This window comes from Ovis canadensis, chromosome 9, assembly GCF_042477335.2.
Source record: "Ovis canadensis isolate MfBH-ARS-UI-01 breed Bighorn chromosome 9, ARS-UI_OviCan_v2, whole genome shotgun sequence".
Lineage (NCBI taxonomy): Eukaryota > Metazoa > Chordata > Mammalia > Artiodactyla > Bovidae > Ovis > Ovis canadensis.
In genome coordinates this window covers 49,086,223-49,108,008 of record NC_091253.1, presented here as the reverse complement: position 1 = coordinate 49,108,008, position 21,786 = coordinate 49,086,223, and the positions used below count along the sequence as shown (strand labels likewise).

General features: G+C 43.6%; 1 protein-coding gene across 1 annotated transcript in view; it reads left to right on the top strand.

The window, feature by feature from the left end:
• The first annotated feature begins 20,466 nt into the window (after window positions 1–20,466).
• The window catches only part of CA8 (carbonic anhydrase 8), an 87,551-nt gene continuing 86,231 nt past the window's right edge, over window positions 20,467–21,786 (top strand). The window contains exon 1 of the mRNA XM_069601029.1: window positions 20,467–21,134. Within this exon, the coding sequence (XP_069457130.1) occupies window positions 21,035–21,134 (100 nt within the window). The 5' untranslated portion in view covers window positions 20,467–21,034. The remainder of the gene's footprint in view (window positions 21,135–21,786) is intronic.

The window sequence follows — 21,786 nt, the reverse complement described above, 5'->3', positions numbered from 1 at the left end:
TGTCAGATTTTAAAATGTTATGGTTTCCTAGAGGGTTAATTTATAAAGAAATATACACCCCCCTTCACCCGTCAGTTCCAGATAATGTGCTATTTTTCACAAACATTACTGATATAGCATCTATTTTCAGTTTCCAATGAAATGGAGAACAATGTGATCCATTTAAAAGCCAGCTCATGAGAGAATATTACCTACCAGTTATCAATCCTTCTAGCTAATTCTCTTGATAAGGAACATATGATAGAAATATTTCTTTGCTGCAAAACTAATAGCAGTCTAGACTATACTTGATAACACTGTACATGCTCACTGCAACAGCTCTGACAAATGATTTCCTATTTGTTGCCAATTTAGTTTGCTTGAGGTGAGAAAAAGAAGAAAACTCACTTTTATGTTCATCTGTCTTGAGTGACTGAGCAGTTAAAAAGACATATGGCTTCTCCAGATCATTAGAAACTATAGCTGTTAATTTCAGTGTGAATTGCTCTTGTGTTTATGATCCAGAAATCATTGCTATTAAGATGGTAAGAAATTTCTTTTTCAGTTTTCAGAAAATATTCTTCAGTTCACATACATGCTTTCTTAGGATGAATTAAAGGATGTCTATTAAGAAAGACAGGAGAGTAACTGAATAATGGAAAGCAGCATCACTGTAATGAATAACTCAGTTCATGGATGTAGTTTCCTAAATTTCACCTCTGTAACAACAATTGGACTAATGCCTATCCATGGGCGATAGCTAAAAGAGGCTGTAAAAATCTGTTTCTTAGAGAAAGACCAGGCTTGGAGATAGTTGGTTAGTGAGGGCAATGGTTCCTCATCGTTATATTCAATTTTAGTAACAAAATTCCTATTTCTGAGTTGGGGCAAACACCAGAGTACATATTTTTAATGATGTGTTAACTTGTAAATGCATAATTAAACAAATACCACAAAGTGATGGTACATTAGCTTAAGAGATGCTTTTTAAGAACAAACCTTGGGACTTCCCTGGTGGTCCAGCGGCTCAGACTTTGCACTTCCTGTGCAGAGGACCCTGATTCGATCCCTGGTCATGGAACTGGTCATTCGATCCCACATGTCACAACTAGGAGTTTGCATGCTGTAACTAAAGAGATCCTTAATGCTGCAATACAGATGGAAGATCCTGTGTGCTGCAAATAAGAACCAGCACAGCCAAATAAATAAATAAGTAAATAAATATTTTCTCAAAAGGAACAAAACCCAACCCACCCATACTCTTGTACTTCTCTTAATTCTTCCCAATATCCTATCCGGGAGTATGCCACACACGCGCACACACGCACACACACACACACACACATGACACGTACATGCCTCTTGAGTTGTGGATGATGGGGACAGAGGACACACCCTTCAGTGGCTGCAGTGGCACTGCTGGGTGGGGCTGGGAACCCGAGTCATGGCAGGGAGCACACGTGTGTGCTGCTTCATCTCTGAAGGCAGCTGCAGAAAAAGGTACCCAGGAGGCGGGGAGGACAACTCAGGGTGTGAACCACGGAGCATCGTTAGCAGGCTGCTCCAGGGTGACCCCTCTGTTTCCAGCTCCCTTTAAAAAAATTGTATTTATTTTTGGCTGTGCTGATCCTTCATTGCTTTGCACAGGCTTTCTCTAGTTGTGGTGAGCGGGGCCACACTTCCTTGTGGTATGTGGACTTCTCATTGTGGAGCACAGGCTCCGGGGTGTGTGGGCTTCAGTAGTTGCGGCTCCCAGGCTTTAGAGCACAGGCACAATAGTTGTGGCCCATGGGCTCAGCTGCCCCGCGGGATGTAGGATCCTCCCGGACCAAGGATGGAACTGGTGTCCCCTGCATCGCAAGGTGGATTCTTATGCCCTGGGCAGTAAGAATTCTGATTCCTCGGGCCAGGGAAGTCCTCCAACTCACTTTTAACAGCAGTGATACAGAGAGTGTGGACAGTGATGGGAGGAAAGGACAGAAGTGAGCGGGCGGATGAGAGAGAATGAGAGAGGGGAGAAAAGCTCTCAGTAAAGCACAGACGAGGTTGCAGAGGTAACTGCTCAGACTTCCTGGTTTGCCTGTTGTCCTTGTATAATCAGAAATAGTGTCCCTTCACTCTAAAAGTATCAACTATGAATGACAAATTGTTACCCTAGATACACGCCCCAAATGCTGGCTTCATCAGTGATGACAGTCCTGGGACTTGAAAGGGTCAAGTGGTGCAGCTAGGAAAGGAAAACTGCTAAGGATTTGGAGATCATTTGTACAAAAAGAAAATATCACTGCTTTTTTCTTGTATATTTCTATGATTTGACTGATAGGCTTCTTGCAGCTTAGCTGTGTGGAGAAGTGTTTTTATATCAAACGTTATAATCTTAAGATTCGATAAGACTTTTCCATCATCAAACCTCTCACACTATCTCTTATCTTCCTTTTGCTGCTGAGACAGCCCTCAGGGCACTCACACCTTGTGTTATTTCCTCCCCCCCCTGAGTGTAGGCTGGGTCTGGGGACTTGCTTCTATTAGATAGAATGGGGCATGGGCAGGCGATGGATTACTTCTTCCAGGTTAAATTATAAAAAAAACTCTGGATTCACCTGGTTGTCTCTCTCTCTCAAACCAGCAGTCACGTCCTGAGCTGCCATCTGGAGAGGCTCGCGTGGAAAGGAACTGACATCTCCAGCCACCAGTTACCAGGGACAGAGAGTGCCCACGGCCACGTGAGTGAGCATGGAAGCAGACCTTGCCCCAGTCGAGCCCCACGATGACAGCAGCCCCAGCCCACAGCCTGACCACAGCCTCGTGAGGGGCAGAGGTTGGCACCCAAGCCAAGCCTAGAGTCTTGACACACTGAAACCATGAGATGATGTTTCTTAACCTCACATTTTGGAATAATTTATTATGCAGCAATTGATAAAACTTAGATGAGCACCATTTTTGTCCCCTTGCAGGGTCCATGGATTAACTTCCTACCAACCACATCTGATTAAAGCAAATCCCACAACTGGCTATCATTGAACAACATTTTTTTTTAAATAATTTTTTTTGATGTGGACTTTATTTTAAAATCTTAATTGAATTTGTCACAATATTGCTACTTTTTATGTTTTGGTGTTTCTTTGGCCCCAAGGCACGTGGGATCTTACTCCCTGATCAGAGATTGAACCCACACCCCCTGTATTGGAAGGCAAAGTCTTAACCACCGGACCACCAGGGAAATCCCTGTCACTGAACAATATTAATCAAGTGTCCGCTGCTTAGTAGAACGTCAGGGAGTCAAGAGTTTCTGAGGGAAATGGCCACAGTGAGAGGGGTATGTATGCAGGGGAAACGTCATTCTGATGAATGTGCCCACTCTCACCGTGCCCATGTCCAATGCCTCTTACGATTTACCTTATTTATGTGAGGACTCCTTTTCAACCCCTCACATCAAGCCACCTTCTCCTTCTTAGGAGCTGCCCTTCAGCTATGGGACCTGAAGCCAGGCTTTCCACCCAAGACCCTGACCCTTCTCGTCCCTTTCATCTGGGGTGGAGGCCAAGGCCCAGCACATGGAGCTGTGTGACCTTGGGCAATCTGCTTCACCTCTCTGTGCACCTGTGAACTCAAACGAACATTCGGTAGGGGCTTCTCTGGTGGTCCAGTGGTTAAAGCTTTGCCTTCCAATGCAGGGGGTGCAGGTTTGATCCCTAATCAGGGAACTAAGATGCCACATGCCTCTTGGCCAATAAACCAAAACGTGAAGCAGAAGCAGTATTGTAACAAATTCAATAAAGACTTTAAAAATGGTCACACACACAATCTAACAGGAAAAAAACAACCAAAAACCACTGGATGATAGTAATACTGGGCACAGATGACTGTGTTCCTCTTGTGTATAAGAACTAGAAATGGCTAGCTATTTTAGAACGCAGAGCCATCGGAACTACAAGAGAACCGTCCTGCAGGGTGCTCAGGCATAACGATGTTAGCTTGTGCTTACAGGAGCACCTGGCTTCCAGAGAATACTCTGTGTACCTCAGCCACTATTGTCACAGTATCATTTGGCACGAATATAAAGCGATCGTGTTTAAATAAAACACTTTCTTGAGCTTGGACTACTGCCTCCAATTTCCCATCTAAATTTTTGGAATTTGACGTGAATTGTGAAATAACCCGCTGACATAGGCTGGATTTTTAGAGAGCGGGTCATGACTCAGGGGCCTCAAAAGAAATAACTCCTCCCTCTGTGTCTGGGAGATCCCCTGGAGGAGGAAATGGCAACCCACTCCAGTGTTCTTGCCTGGGAAATCCCATGGACAGAGGAACCTGGCAGGCTACAGTCCATGGGGTCACAAGGAGTCCGACAGGACTGAACACACTCTTAATAAAAAAAAAAAAGCAAAACTGCAAAGCCTTTGGAAGTCATCTGCATTCAAAAGAGTTGGGGGTAAAGTCCTGAATTCCTTTAAGAAAAAGGAAATTGCCTATTTAATGGGTCAAAAGACGACACTACAGAGTTCATTGAACCTTTGAGGAACCGTATAGTTTGTAAAATAAACTAGGCAGTCTGGAAAAGTCAGTCAAAGGAGAAGGTGATTTAAGTTTCATTATTTTTGATTGAGGGGATGAATCTGGACCCAGTGATGATGCAGATATTTGCAATAACCTCATCTCTTCAGTGGACCAAGGACATATATGTATAGAATGCATGATTTATAAGGCCTGGAAATGCATTATCTGGATTTTTTTAAAATCCAGAGGGGGTTTATACACATACATACAACACACACGCATGCATCATAACTTCCACAAGAAGCTTGGGTGTAGCTGCACCCGGACTTTCTTTCTTCCTGCTTCCCTGGTTCTGCTTCTCTCCTGACTTCTGACCACCTCTTCGCTCCACTTGGGATATGCCAGTGCTGGATGGTTTTGACTGGAGCCACAAGTATTCAAGGTGGTGATGATACAATAATTCTTCTACATACAGACCTTCAAGTTGTGAACTTTCAAAGATGCTAATACGCCTTTAGTTCCAGCAAGGAGGCTGCACCTGTGCCATCAACATCAGGCGTGAGTCAAGCTCAGCTCGCCCGCTGTCTCCTGTTGCTGATGATCCTTCAGCTCTGCCATCTCCCACCTCCTCTCCCGCCTCCCGTCAGTAACTCTTCTTGTCTGCTCACTTGATGCCAGTCCCTGTGTGCCAGCTGCTGTGCTGCATGACTGTACTGTACACTGTACTGTAAGATTAAAAATGCTTTCTTTATTTTCTGTTTGTTTTTTTGTGGATTATTTGTGTGAAAAGTATTATAAACCTATTACAGTACAGGACTATACAGCCGACTGTTAGTTGAGTACCTAGGCTAACTTTGTTCAACTTAATGAACAAACTGGACTTACGAACAAGCTTGGAACAGAACTCATTTGTATGCAAGGGACTTGCCGTACATAAAGTCTGTAGAGAATTTCCTCACAGCGCAGGAGGAGACATGGAAAAAAAGATCTATGAATGTGTATATTAAAAAAAAAAAACTGCAGCAGATTCTAGACCCTTGAACTCAAAGTGTGGTCCTTGGACCATCAACATTGGCATTACTTGGGAGCTTGTCAGAAATGTAGAATATCAGACTTCAAACCAGACCAACTTAACCTGAATCTGCTTTTCAACAAGATCCTCAGAGGTGTGTATGCCCATTAAAGTTTTAGAAGCATTTCCTGACAAACATATCAGGTTAAACTCAGGTTCTTATGGTGGCCTGGCACAGCAGTAAAAGTGTGGAAACTGAAGCGAGACAGTCCAAATCCTGTCTCCATCACTTACAGTCTGAATCACACAGATTTTTTAACTTCTCAGAGACTCAGTTTTCTCATCTGGAAAATGGGAATAACAGGACTACCCAATTGGATTGTTAATTGAATTAACAATTGCAGAATGCTTAGAATGGCATATCGCGATTCGGTGCCATATAAATATTGTTTAAGTATATTGTTCTAAAGCTATGTAGGGCTTCCCAGGTGGTACTAGTTGTAAAGAATCTGTCTGCAATGCAGGAGACTCAAGAGACTCAGATTTGATTCTAGGTCAGAAAGATTCCCTGGAGGAGGGTATGGCAATCCACTCCAGTGTTCTTGCCTGCAAAATGGCATGGACAAAGGAGCCTGGTGAGCTACCATGGGTCGCAGAGAGTCGGACAAGACTTAGCAACTGAATAATAACAACTTCAGGCACTTGAAAATAGCTGTGGATGAGATATCTAAAAGAGAAAACAGAATAAGCTCAGGATAACTTTGAAATAAACCTAAAAACCAGATGCACAGAGTCTTATACATACCTTTCTTAAGAGGTTGGGAGTCACAGAAACAAATGACATAAAAACTGTGACTGTATATAAATCAGCCCCACCAGGTACTGAGGACCTGCTCTGTGCCAGCCAGTTGGCAAATGCGGAGCAGATTCACGGGCAAGCCAAAGAAGCTCGGCTCAGTGCCCCTCACTTTCATGGGTCCCTGGCAAGGCCCTTGAAGGGGCTCTAGTAATTTTATAGTCTTAATTTTATATACTTTTGAGGAGGGTCATTTTGTTGAAGTATAATATTACATAAGGGCATTAATAGCAGACAGTTCTGCATTGTCCTTCCTAAAGAGCAGACTGTAAGTTTCAGCCCTACCTCACCGCAGCAGTCTCTGCTTGACCTCATTTATAGCGAGGAATCCTTTCCCTCCTCCTGCCTCTCATCCAACCTGTGGAAGCAGACTTTGCTCAACAAATGCCTCCCTGAGTTCTGACTGAGTTATGAGTGACTTCTAATATCCCGTTTACACCTTGATAGGCTTCCCAGGTAGCTCTAGTGGTAAATAACCTGCCTGCCAATGCAGGAGACATAAGAGGTGTGAGTTCGATCCCTGGGTCAGGAAGATCCACTGGAGGAGGCCAGTATTCTTGCCTGGGGAACTCTATGGACAGAGGAGCCTGGTGGGCTATGGTCCATAAGGTCACAAGGCGTTGGACAGGACTGAAGTGATTGAGCATGTAGTTACACTTTGATAAAGACATAAATGATATGACAGTCGTTTCTTCAGGCTGGAATAATGTACTCAAATTCTCAACATTAAAACTGAAGGGCATAGATGTAAAAAAAAAAATCTAGCATTTAAGCTATAAAATTAAAGGTACTGGGTAGCGGAAACTCAGAGTATCGTCTGTGAAGAAAAGAATGAAGTGCTTTGATTCAGCAGTGCTAATGAGGTCACTAGAATGTTCTGGAGTTAGGAGAGATGGAGTAAGCAGGCAAGCAGAGGAGGCCATGGTGCTTAGACAGCATCCAGCGTGTCTTCCTGCGTGCTAGGAGTCCCATTTCAGGAGTGTTACAGCATAATTTTCAGAACAGTAAAACCACAAAAGTAAAACGAGTGTGTGTCAAATATTTGATTTTATTTAACTCATTAATTAAAATTCACTTAAAATAATATTTTGGAGTCATAGAGATTTACATTCTCAAGCTTCAGCCTTGTTGTTGTTTAGTTGTTAAGTTCGGTCTGACTCTTTGTTCAGTAAAATTAAGACTTTCAAGATGGGACTCCAAAGGGTTCTGCCTGTCTCAAAATCTGTTGAAGTTTCCTCTGTTATATCATTATCTCGTTCTTCAGCACCTAGTGTTTTATTTGCATTTGACTTTCAACAGCCGGTTACAGATTTCAATGAGACTAAGCAAACATTAACATAAGACTAAGTCAAAAGTGCACTTTTATATTGTTACATCCTTATAAAGGGCATTCAGTGATGGGACACAACTTTCCAATGTGTGAGGCCCGGGAAGCATAAACAGCCCTACTTTTTTTTTTTTTTGCAACATATCCATTGGCTGTTGAACCCCTGAATGTATCTAAATCTTTCTTGAAGCTACAGATTTTAAAAATTATATCATAATTTTTCAAAACTTATTAACTGTGTAAAATAGGCCTTTTAATGTTTCCTAAAAATCTTTTAATCTCTAAGAGGAGCTTTCTTAATTTTATTATTCCAGATATTGGCAAATAACAAACTGCATCTCATGTACTGACACTAAATCATTTTCCAACTGGAAATTATCTGATTTCTCCTTGGGAACCTCAGTAAGGGTTTTGCCCACTGGTCTTATCCAATGACTTAATCCACCCATATCCTCTTTTAACTTATGCTATCAAAACCTATATTTCTTGCACAAGTTTTTTGGTTTGCCCCCTCAAAAATCATCAGTTGATATCAAAGCAGTTATGAAAAGGGAGAAAAGGGAAAGGGGAGCTGCATTTCAGTCTTTTGGAAAAGGAGACAGGTCTGGGTAGTCTTGGTAGCCAAGAAGACCAAAGTTTCTTAGAAGATACAAAGAAACACAGACCCTTATGAAGAAACAAATAGTTTCTTCTCCTTCCTAAGTTCTGACAGGCAGCAGGGTCATTTTCTCTTAGTCATCACAAATGCACAAGGTTTCCATTAACTCGAAACATAAATGGGCTTGGATGTGCTCCCTGGTTGGAACAGCAGGTTCCTATCAGGCTTCTGTTACAGAGAAAAGCTTATCCAAGCTGGGGCAATTCCCAAGGAGGGCAAAACTTCAGTGGTTTTAAAAGATACAAATGTAAAGACTTTCAAAATATAATAAAATTTTATGAAGTGTTCTATAAAAAAGAACTGATTGAATTGTACTGTGGCTCAGAGACTCCATATAAGAATAGGACTTTGACCTTCAAAGTCTGTAATACATGAAACAATACAATTCAGTTATGTTTGCTTGGAAGGGTTCCGAACCATTCTTAGCAGAGCCAAAATTTTTCATTTTAGAGTCAAATTATGGACTTTCCAAAACATTTGTTCTGGTTTATTTTTAAAACGACGAAAATCTGGTCATGTGAGTCAGTTAACAAGCATTTAGTTTGAGTACCTGACTCTTACTAAGTCTGGGAGATTCCAAGATGAATACAATGTAGACATTATCTTTTGGGAGCTTATACTCAAGTGCTGGAGAAAGACATGGAAGCAATGATGCTGGTACAAATGCTTCAAGAATAGCACCTTCTTTGGAAAACTGTGGGAGGTGGGGGAAGGCTTCCTAGAGAGAAAGAATTTGTTTTGTCCATTTTTTGGCCAGGTCACACGGCATGGGCATGTGGGATCTTTCTTCTTTGACCAAGGATTGAACCTGCACCCCCTACACTGGAAGCACAGAGTCTTAACCACCAGCAAGGAATAATTAGAGCAGGGTTCTGTAGATGGTGAGGAGGGGGAACAGGAAGATGAGCCAGACAGGTTCTCCATTTGGAGGGGGAAACACCACAGGCAGCGTGAAAAATATGGACAGTTGGAGAAGTTACAGAAGAGCAACGCTGATTCAACCTAGCCGAGATAGATTCTGTGTGGAGTGCACACACGGGAGTTTGAGAGCATAGAACAGTCAAGATACGGGGTTGGCTGAAAAGTTCATTCTGTTTGTTCTGTACTCTTTTATGGAAAAACCTGAATGGACTTTTTGGCCAACCCAATAGACTTTAGAGTGGTGGTGGGGGATAGAGTGGGGAAGAGTGGGCAGTTAATAGGCAACTGCAGTAGTCAGCGTGAGAAACAGTGAGGTCTAATTAGCTAACATCTCGACACTATATGGTGTATATTGGTAGGAATCTAATACATTTTGAAAGTCAAATGACTTTCTGAAAGACAGACTGTAGCTCCTCAGTGGTCTGTTGCTGCTGCTGCTATGTCGCTTCAGTCGTGTCCGACTCTGTGCGACCCCATAGATGGCAGCCGACCAGGCTCCCCCGTCCCTGCGATTCTCCAGGCAAGAACACTGGAGTGGGTTGCCATTTCCTTCTCCAATGCATGAAAGTGAAAAGTGAAAGGAAGTCGCTCAGTCGTGTCTGACTCTTCGTGACCCCATGGACTACAGCCCACCAGGCTCCTCCGTCCATGGGACTTTTCAGGCAAGAGTACTGGAGTAGGGTGCCATTGCCTTCTCCGCCTCAGTGATCAGTCAGTAGGTATTTACTGGTTGTCCAGCCTGTTTCCTGACTCACAACCTTCTCTTATGGGCATAATGGGAGCTATACAATCTCTGAAGCTAGCAGACTGTGCGTGTATCCTAATTTCACAATTATTGTTTCTGCTATTTTGGGAGAAGTTACACAAACTCTCTGAGCCTCAGTTTCTTTACCTGTCAAATAGTGGTAATGACATCACAGAGTTGTCATGAGGATTACATGAGTAAGTAAGTTCAACAGTATTTGACTCATACTTGTCCACACTGCCTATTTCCCGCCCTGCTTTGGTGTGAAGTGTGGTTTTCCCATGTCTGCTTATAGGATTAACATTGATTGCATTTTTTAAAGTAATAGTTAGCTATAAAAATGAATGAAATTGAGTCCTTTGTAGTGGATGAGCCTATGGTCTGTCATACAGAGCAAAGTGAGTCAGAAAGAGAAAAACAAATACATATCAATGAATATACGTAGAGTCTAGAAAAATGGAACTAATGAGCCTATTTGCAGGGCAGAAATAGAAACACAGACATAGAGAACGGACGTGTGGGCACAGTGGTGGGGGGAGAAGGAGAGTAGCACTGACAGGTATAAACTTTGCTGTTGTTTCTGTTATTCAGTTGCTCTATTGTGTCCAACTTTTTGTGATGCCATCGATCGTAGCCCACCAGGCTCCATGGTGTTTTTTCAGGCATGAATACTCGAGTGGGTTGCCATTTCCTTCTCCAGGTGATCCTCCTGGACCAGATCAAACTCATACCTTCTGCGTTGTCAGGTGGGTTCTTTACCCCTGAGCCACCAGGGAAGCACCAATATACATAACACACAGATATAACACAACCCCATGAACTATAGAGTCCATGGGATTCTCCAGGCAAGAATACTGGAGCGGGTAGCCTTTTCCTTCTCCAGGGGGTCTTCCCCACCCAGGGATCAAACCCAGGTCTCCCGCATTGCTGGTGGATTCCTTACCAGCTGAGCCACAAGGGAAGCCCTATATATAGCACTACCTGTGTAAAATAGAAAGCTAGTGGGAAGTTGTTGTCCAGCACAGAGGGCTCAACTCTGCGCTCTGTGATGACCTAGAGCAGGGGGATAGGAGGGGAATGGAAAGGAGGTTCAGGAGGGAGGGATATATGAATACATACAGCTGATTTACATTGTATGATAGAAACTACACTACACAACATTACAAAGCAATTATTTTCCAATGAAAAAATAAACAGATAACATTTAGAATGTTGGGCAGTCTCACAAATATGTAAATCATAGAGACATTCCTGAATATGAGTACAACAATAATAACAACAGAAAGATGGACAATAATCAAACTAATCATGGCAATAATCAACTCAAAAGATAACATGATGTACAAAAATAGCCAGGTAATGTACACCAAATGTCAGTTTCTTATCTTTACAACCATAATAATTACACTATTTGAGTGCTTATCAGTGGCAGATACAGTCTGTTTTGCCATATAATGTGATACATGTGTTCCTAAAAAACACTGTGCTCTGCAAAATTGGCAAAAATAGTCACAAGACTTCTGGGGAACATGAAGTTGGGGTACAATATTCAAACCCCTCATCAGGGACATACTGAAAAAAACCAAAGGAACTGAATAAAATGGAAGGAGATTTTTAACACTTGTTTAAGGTTAAGAAATGCAGAAACGCTAAAAATAAGTGTGACATTTTAACTTGGAAAAGACCTGATGCTTTTCTTGTGGAAGTGTTTGCAGCATATGACTTACTTCGAAGGGGTGAAAAGAAGGTCACCTTAAGTCTGACGGAGAGCTGTCAGGTCAGATGTAGCTGGCTGATGTCTGAGTGTGAGCGTATATGCTCCCTACAAGACTCAGGTCAACTGGGTGCAGTTTTTTTCCGCTTTTGTCTCCTGTTTCTCACAGAAAAGAAAGTGGCCTGACCAAACAGGGAAGTCTTGGCATGCTCAAATTGTTCCCTAATATATCAATTCCATCGGAACAAATCTGCATTTTCACAACAGGCATCCTATTAACAGGAGGACTGACTGTTTTAGTTTAAGTCCGTTACCTATTTAAACTTAGGTGATCCTCTCCATACCCGCTTTGGTTTGGTACTATTATTGTCTTCATTTTACTGATGAGGAAACTGAGGCAAAGAGAGCTTAAATGACTTGATCAAGATCAAAGCTTGTTACACAACACAGTCATTATACTGTCCCACCTTCCAATGTCCTACTGATCCATTCTGCTCAGGATAATAATCTATTTAATAAGATACGTGTCTCCATCAGAGTTTTCAAGAGTGTGTGCACGTGCGTGCTTAGTCGCGTCCAACTCTTTGCAACCCTGTGGACTGTAGCCCGCCAGGCTCCTCTGTCCATGGGATTTCCCAGGCAAAAATACTGGAGTGGGTTGCCATTTCCTACTCCAGGGGATCTTCCCAACCCAGGGATCAAACCTGAGTTTTGTGATTCTCCCGCTTTAGCAGGCAGATTCTTTACCACTTGCCACTCGGGAAGCCCCTGTTAGATCAACTAAGGAAGCACTTAATTTATATCCCATTGAGAGATGGTTGCAAATATAAATGGATGAATAACTAATGACATTCTGAATGGGATTTTGGTAAAACAATGGCTAAAAACTGACTCTAAGGTAACAGGTAGGAAATGGGTACGGAATAAGTCTTGGCTATAGAGATGGTTATACTTGGTTAACTCCTGCACTTGTTAGCTGTGTGAACAGGCAAAGCACTTAATTCTCTGAGTTTCAGTTTCCTCATCAATAAAAAAATACCTTTTGTCATATCATTATGAATTAATGAGCAAATCACATTACACATATAATACGTAAAAGGTGATTAGCAAATCACCAGCTAATGAGAGACGACCCTGAAGTCCATCAGAAGAAATCAAATCAGTCAGCAGGGCAAGCCTGAGGTTGGAGCAGAGGCTAAGAAATACAAGAACAGACAGGGGAGAGGTCAGAGGAGCAACAGAGATGGACTCATGCATGGTCGCAGAATAACTTACACCTAATCAGAGTCTTAAAGTTATATACAGAATGCACAACACATAGAGCGAATCCTAATGTAAGCTATGGACTTTAGCTAATAATAACGTATGATATTATTGGCTCATCAATTGAAACCAATGTACCAATGAATACAAGATGCTAATAATAGGGGAAACCAGGCTGACGTGAGGGGGCAGGTGGCAACTGTCTGTACTTTCTGCTTAATTGTTTTGGAACAAAAACTGCTCAGAAAATAAAGTCTATTAATTAAAAAAAGTTTTAATTTTGCACGGCTCTTTTCCCAAGCTTCCTTCCTTAGCTTGCTTGATCCTTCTATTTTTGATACTCTTGACTCTGGCTGCCAAGACTGGTCTAGCACTTAATTTTCTGAGTTTCAGCTTCTTCATCTACTAAAAAACACCTTTTGTTGTATTACTATGAATTAATCATCGAAATCACATTACACGCACATAATAAGCCTTAGTTACTCCGTCATGTCCAGCTCTTTGTGACCCCATTGTCTGTAGCCCATCGGGTTCCTCTGTCCATGGAATTCTCCAGGCAAGAAACTGCAGTGGGTCGCCATTTCCTTCTCTAGGGGATTGAACCCGGTCTCCCACATTGCAGGTAGACTCTTTACCAACTGAAGCTCCATACATAACATACGATGAGCAAATCATCAGCGCATGAGAGAGGATCCTGCAGTTTGCCCAGAGACAGGATGCAATAGAGCTGGCATGCGAATTTAAGTTGTCTGGCTTCTGACTCTTCTACAACCCATGTTCTCCTGGTTGTGGAGACAGAGCATGGGGGCTGGGTTCACCAGCTCTGCAGGCAGGCGGTTTGGCCATTCTGAGCATAGGTTCTAGAGAGAGACAGACCTTAGGTCACCCACCTCCTCTGTCTGTGACCACAGACCATCTGAGCCTTTCGTTTCTCATCTGAATGTGGGATGATATTATTGAAACTCTTATGAGAATTAAAGGAAACAATCTATGAGAAATGCTTGGCATAGCGTCCGGTACACCGTTACTGCTGTTTCAGTTCTTTATGCTGCATAATAAACCACCCTGAAGCTTAGTGGCTTTAAACAATGATTTATGATTTCTCACAACTCTGTGGGTTAGGAATTCCAGCAGGACTCAGACGGGCACTTTTTCTGCTCCCCATATTGTCAGCTGGGGCCACTCACCTGGCTGTACTTGGCTGGGGCTGCTAGGGGCTGGAAGGTCCTGCTCACCTGTGCCTCGGTGTTGTCATGTGGCTAGCTTGGGCTTCCTGACAGCAAAGCTGGCTCAAGATGGTAGTGTTTCTTCCATGATGACTGGTTCCTAAGAGCAAAATTGGAATTGGCCAGTCCTCTCGGAGGCTAAGTCCTAAACTTGCCCAGGGTCATGCCACCACAGTCTCCTGGACAAAGCAAGTCACACAGCCAGCCTTGAGTTGGGGGAAGGGTAACAGGAGTCAGCTCTCATGTGCCTCAGGACAGGAATGACAGCAGCCACTGCTGGAGATGATTGCAGTGCTCACATATTCTCCTGTGAGTTGCCCTGTCATTTCATATGACAAGCATAGCTGCATCTCCTACTGCCAACAGCATGTTGTAAGGCAGAGGGAGGTGTCCTTTCCTTGAGGGAACGGAAGTACGAGTGTGGCCAGCAGGCTACTCTAACCTAGCCGCTGCTTCATCCCTTCATGTCAAGAGGGCTCAATACATTTTTATTTTATTCTATTTATGTTTAATTTTATTTATATAATTTTGGCTGTGCCTTGTGGCTTGCAGGATCTTAGTTCCCCAGTCAGGGATTGAACCTGCGTCCCAGCAGTGAAAGTGCTGCCTCCTAACCACTGAACCGCCAGGGAAGTCCCCTCAATACATGCTTAGTATTATTGTTCTGCCAACAGTGTGTACCCACCTATCAACTATTTTGTATTTTATTTCATGTCATGAGACTACTTTGAGAGTCTTTTTTAAAAAGTCACTAAAACAGAGACATACCATTAAAGGTATCATTTTACCTTTTCACTGACAGCACAGAAAACCTTCTATTAACACCTCAGAAAAAGAAAAATAAACCTGATTGAAAAGTAAGCCCAGGCTGGCTTCTATATTCGAGTTTTTGCTGTTTGTTTTTCCTTTACACTGGAGTGCCCTTCTTGCCTGGCTTCCTCCTCCCTTCTGTGGGTAAAAGAACACTTATTTATCTTCTAAAACCCAGCTCGCATGTCATTTCCTTTATGAAGCCCCTATTGACACACCTGCCACCAAGTAAACTTGGTCACTCCCTTCTTGTGGCTCCACTGCACCCTGAAAGCTTCCACTGTGGCAAGCATAACTTTTATTGCACTAACATATTGATAAAGGTTAATCAGAGGGAGCATGGAGGCTCATTTCCGAGTCCTACCATGAGGGGATACAGAGAGAAATGAGACGAACCTCTTGCCATTGGGGAGCTCATTGTCTATTGGGGCAGTTATACAATATTAATTTCAAACATGATCTTCATTTCAGGGCTAGAGATATACACAGGGTTGTTATGGACACACTTTAACCACTTGAGTAGGGGATATCAGGTGGCACAGTGGTAAAGAACCTGCCTGCCAATGCAGGAGCCCCAAGAGACACGGGTTTGGTCCCTGGGTCAGGAAGACGCCCTGGAGAAGGAAATGGTGACCTGCTCCAGTATTCTTGCCTGGAAAATCCCACGGACAGAGGAGCTTAGGAGGCTACAGTGCCTGGGATCACTCAGACACAACAGAGCACGCACACAACACAACACGGTAGGGGCTATCATTTGGCAGACTGCTCTGCAGAAAGTTTTACCTGCTATAAAGACAGATATGGAGCCATCAGTATAATGATCTCAGACGTCCCCACTTCAGCCCCTGTCATTTTGGTGTTGGAGGAAGCTTTGAGTCCCAGGAGTAATTGGTGTGATCTCAGAGAAGTGAGGGGGGCAATGGCCCATATTTACTGTAAGAGATGGGAGGGTTTCAATATCTAAGGACTTTCTCATGGTGTGGTGAAGTTGTGAGGATCCCAGGTAGAGCCAGGGCTGCTAAAAAGTTTGCAAGGAAGAGATAAGGGCATTGTTTAAGGCTGTTTGGTTTCCTTACAAGTCAGAGAGGTACTTTTACTCTGAAAAAAAGAAAAGAGAGACAGATGTAAAAAAGCATTTGAGCCAATGAAGATTCCCTTTGTACTTACCTGAATGACTACTGTAACAGTCAGCTTTGCCAGGTTATGCTGCTGTAACAGTCCCACCATCTCAGTGGTTTATTTCTCGTTGACATTACATGCTGACTTCAGAATGGCTGTGGTTCTGACCTCTATGTTTTTCATTCCAGGATCCAGACTGACTGAAGGAGCAGTGCTTTTCTTGGACTGGGTCATTTTGGGGCAGAGAGGCAAACATGGTGGTGGACCCACACAATAACTCCTGAAGCTTCTATTGGGAGGTGGTATGTGCATGTCACTCATATTTAATTGGTCAAAGCAATGAGGTACAATCTCGCAGAAGGGACCAGAAAACGACAGGAATATAATTTACACAATTTACCACAGCTACACAGAACCCTAAGATTAAAAGCTGATGGTTCTGAAGACAAGAGACCAAGAACATGTCATACAAATTAGATTGACAAGTGTGACTTGAAGCGGGAGAAATATGAGTAATCTGCTGAAGAAAGAAATATGAAAAAATCAAGGATTTCCCTGGTGGTCCAGTGGTTAAGAATCTGTCTCTCAATGCAGGGGACTTGGGTTCTCTCCACGGCTGGGGAACTAAGATCCCACAATCTTCAGGGCAACTAAGCCTGCTCAGCCCAGCTACTGAGGCCACATGCTCTAGAGCCTGTGCTCGGCAGCTAGAGAAAGCCCAAGCGCTGCAATGAAAACCGAACTCCCCCCCACCAAAAGAATCAGAACTTGCCTAAAAAACAAAGCTTAAAAACTTCAGAAATAAAAAATGTATATAGTGAGGAAAATTTTGACATCTTTACCTACAAACCAAAAATCAGACTGGCAAGGAAAACAACCAGAGAAGTGTCTTACTTCAGACACAAGCCCACTGAAGCCCACCTGTTTTGAGGATCATGGATGGGTTTTGGCAGGTCACACAAGGCAGTTAGAGGAGAAAATGGATCTGAAACAAGCCCGTGATCAGCATCACCAGTAGCGCTGGCAATGCTTCTGTCGCTTAGTGGCCACCAAAAGCTCCACTCAGCCTTTTTGCTTTACCTCCGATGCTGTCTTTTCCCAGAAACTTCCCTTGATCGCTCCTTTGTGTATGAACTGCACCTTCCTTAGATGTGATGGTACTTGTGTCTCTATTTAATATATTGCCTTTATTATAGTTAATTATTTACTTCTACCTCCTCACCCCCAGGACAACTGTGAATTCCTTGAGGGCAGAAACAGGATGTTATACATCTTAGGGTCTCCCATAGTGCCTAGTACAAAGAAGTGCACACAAAGGAACACAATTCATGGTTGTTGAAGTTCAGAAATTGAGGATCTGGTTCGAAGCCTCTTGACAGGCAAATGCTAGCTCCATTCTTGAGGTGTTTCCAGAGCACACGTGCATAAAAGAAGAAGGTAATGATTGTTAATGACAATTCTAGGGCTCAAACTCACCAGTACAATAAGAAAGCCTTGGTAAGATAGGCAAAGGGGGAGAAAAGACTGGGAGCAGAGGGTTGTGTAAGTGTGAAGTTCTGTGAAACAATACCAGTATCCCTTTGTTCTTGCGCCATCTAGATTATTTTGTTCCTTTTAGGTGTTTCTATTTTCCTTTTCTTAGTATAAAATAGTAATTAGTTACATGGGTCTTAGTTTCAATAAATAGTTTTAGGATGTGGTTTGATCTCAGTTATGCAAACACTGGAAGAGAGCAATATACAGTTAATTTAAGGACTTAAATACGATATTAGGCTGAAATGCATTAAAATTATACAGAGGGCTCTGTAGAGTACTTATGTTCATAATATAGAGCATGAATATTTTTAGACTTTCTGATATTAGATTTAGGTGTGCTTGTTCTATTTTGTAAATCAAAGAATTGGCCTATATCTTTGATCTATGTGTTTAGGTTTTCATGGTGACAGATACCTTATAATAACTAGAAATAGAAATTCCATCTTTAGTGATAATACAGTATGGGGATCTGAGAAGAGGTCTTAAGGTGCTATTAATTAGCAGAAATCTGAAGCACACAGTCTCAAAGCAATTAAGGCTGTTAATTGAATATGTGGAGGCACGGTGGAATGGTTCATATGTTGTTGGGCAGGGTACCCTAGGCTGGCAGAGAGCAGTTACATTATACACATGAAGTTGAAAAATTCACAGAGAACAAATATGGGTAAATATACATTTGTCTAGTAGTTAACTAGATTTATAAATGGTGATACATTGTGGGCTATATGCAAATTTGTCTATGAGAAGCAAAATCCAGCATTAACTATTCAATCTTTCAGCCTATCTGTGGGGAGATATGGCATATGACATATGGCATACCTTTTACTCATGGAAAACCGAGCTTTTCCAGGAGATTTTGCTGTCTTCTGGTTTGGCAAACATCTCTATAACTCACATGCTCCTTTAAATGAAATTGGTGGTCACCCAATGGCTGCCACCTAGCATCCATGCAATTTTGGGGGCAGAGGGGAATGGACATTGTTGATGAGCTCAAGGTCTCTAAGCAATCTTATTAAGATCCTCCTGGGTTCTGTGAGTTGCAGCATTTGATGAACCTATGAACCTACTTCTAAAAAGAAACTTGATTGAAATGTTCAAGACTGTGAAACTCATTATCAGAGAAATGCAAATCAAAACCACAATGAGGTACCATTTCACGCCAGTCGGAATGGCTGCTATCCAAAAGTCTACAAGCAATAAATGCTGGAGAGGGTGTAGGGAAAAGGGAATCCTCTTACACTGTTGGTGGGAATGCAAACTAGTTCAGCCACTATGGAGAACAGTGTGGAGATTCCTTAAAAAACTGGAAATAGAACTGCCGTATGACCTAGCAATCCCACTGCTGGGCATACACACCGAGGAAACCAGAATTGAAAGAGACACGTGCATCCCAGTGTTCATCGCAACACTGTTTACAATAGCCAGGACATGGAAACAACCTAGATGTCCATCAGCAGATGAATGGATAAGAAAGCTGTGGTACATATACACAATGGAGTATTACTCAGCCATTAAAAAGAATACATTTGAATCAGTTTTAATGAGGTGGATGAAATTGGACCCTATTATACAGAGTGAAGTAAGCCAGAAAGAAAAACACCAATACAGTATACTAACGCATATATATGGAATTTAGAAAGATGGTAATGATAACCCTGTATGCAAGACAGCAAAAGAGACATCGATGTATAGACGTCTTTTGGACTCTGTGGGAGAGGGAGAGGGCAGGATGATATGGGAGAATGGCATTAACACACGTAAATTATCACATGTGAAACGAATCGCCAGTCCAGTTTTGATGCATGATACAGGGTGCTTGGGGCTGGTGTACTGGGATGACCCAGAGGGATGGGATGGAGAGGGAGGTGGGAGGGGGGTTCAGGATGGGGAACACATGTACACCCATGGCGGATTCATGTCAATGTATGGCAAGACCAATACAATATTGTAAAGTAAAATAAATAAATAAATAAAACTGAGATAAAAAAAAAACAAAAACAGAAAGAAATAAAATGTTCTTTTTAGAAGAACTTAAGTAGAAAGTGGTTAATATTTGGGACAGTGCTCATTATTTTTAAAGGCTGTATCTATCCTCCATTCCCCTCTGTCCTGCCCCCCTACCCCCCACCCTCGTCGTCCCCCATGCATGTTCAGTCGTGTCCCAGTCTTTGTGACCTTATGGACTGTAGCCCGCTAGGCTCTTCTGTCCGTGGGATTTCCCAGGCAAGAATATTGGAGTGGGTTGTATTAGGCACACAGTCTCAAAAATGCGAGGTTAACCTGCCCTAGGTTATTGACTGGAACAGGAGGCTGAAGTCATTCACTCTGGATTGAGAAGCATATTCAAGAGATGACTTTTTGGAGCAGGAAAGTTCCTGTTTGTTATGTAATGTGTGCGTTTCATTATTTACACTATTTCCCCGGGCGATTGGGAGCTGTGTACACAGCCAGCTGCGTCCGAAGCAGCAACCCAGGCTTGAAATAAAACTAAACAGCCTTCTTTTATTGCCTTTCACTCCTTATGCCTTTTTTAAATGGAAAAATTTCCCTAAAATACTTCTCTAGATTAAAACAATTTTTTTTTCCCCTTAAATATTTGGAGGAACCAGAGGCTTCCTGGAAAATTTTCCGTACTCGTTTCCACTGGTCTCTAAGGATGAATTAAATTAAAAAGTGAATATTCAATGATAAAGATTCGGAGCGGGAAAGTTTTTTGGTTTTGGTAAGGGGTTTTCAAGCCCTCTGTCATCGGGGTAATTCATCTCTCTTCTCCCGACCCTCTTCGTTCTTTGTGGTATTTCCTGGAGTCAGATGACAATACAGAAGGGTAAGGAGCCCTGGCCAAGGGTCTGCGCACTGGCTGCTCAGGGTGGACCCCGGGGTTCTGGAAGGAAGGCGCGGGAGCGGACTGTGTGTGTGTTGGGAGGCTCCGGTGTGTGTGTCGGGAGGCTCCGGTGTGTGTGTCGTTGGGGGTGGGGCGGGGTCCGCCGTTTCCACGGCTTCAGCCCGGAGCCCCGGCCTTTCCCTGCGGTCCACCGCAGGCCCGGCCCGAGCGCAGGGGCGGTCCCTCCCGTGCCAGCCCCGCCCCGGTCGGGTTTATAACCTGCCTGCTCGCGCTCCTGCTGGAATCAGGCTGCGAGTTCCCGGCCCGCCGCCCGAATCCACGTTGCCCTTCACCGCACGCGCTCACACTCATCCCCGCTCACACTCATCACCCTCTCACACACGCGCGCTCACACTTACGGGAGTGCTCCCCCTGGAACGCGCGCTCACACTTCCCCGCTTACACCCGACTCGCGCCCTGAGCGCTCGCCCTGCAGGGGCGCGCAGGCACCGCGGGCGAGAGCGCCAAGGGGACCCACGGCCTCCCCATGGCTGACCTGAGCTTCATCGAAGATTCCGTGGCCTTCCCGGAGAAGGAGGAGGATGAGGAGGAAGAGGAGGAAGGTGTGGAGTGGGGCTACGAGGAAGGTAACCCGCCGCGTGTCCGGAGGCTGGCCCGCGGGGTGGGTCCCGCTGCTCTGGCGCGCTCCCCGCGCCTCCGCCGCCCCTCTTTGCCACGTGGGTCCCCGGCCAGTTTAGGGGCAGCAGGTGCTCCAGGCAGAGCAGGCGTGCCCATCACCCGCGTGCTTCTCTGGGAGCCCGATCTTGGTGCCGGGCAGCGGTTGGTATCTGTCCCCGTACGGTGGGCGAGCCCGAAGGCTGCGTTGGTGACAGTTCCGTCTGGCTAGTAGCGAGAAGAGCAGCCTTAACGCTGGAGAATGCAGCGTTACTGAAACTCTTATTTTCTTTCTTTGAAAAAAAACATTCTTTGGTTTACAGCGTTGTGTTAGTTTCAGGTGTACAGCAAAGTCATCCAGTTATACAAAAGCATATATTCACTCTTTTCCAGATTCTTGTCTCTTACCGCGTACGTGAAACTGTTTCTTGCTTGCCTGCGGGGGGAAAGTATCTATTTGAGCTACTGAGTTTTCTAGAAGGATGCTGACACCGTTTTACTTTTTCTGAACAAGTCCTAAGTTTTTGAGCTGAATCAGTGGGCCTGGCAAGATGGGGATTGACCTTGTATAAAAAGTTTAGTTTCCTAAAAGTATCCCTGAAGATGTAGGATAACTCCTAATGG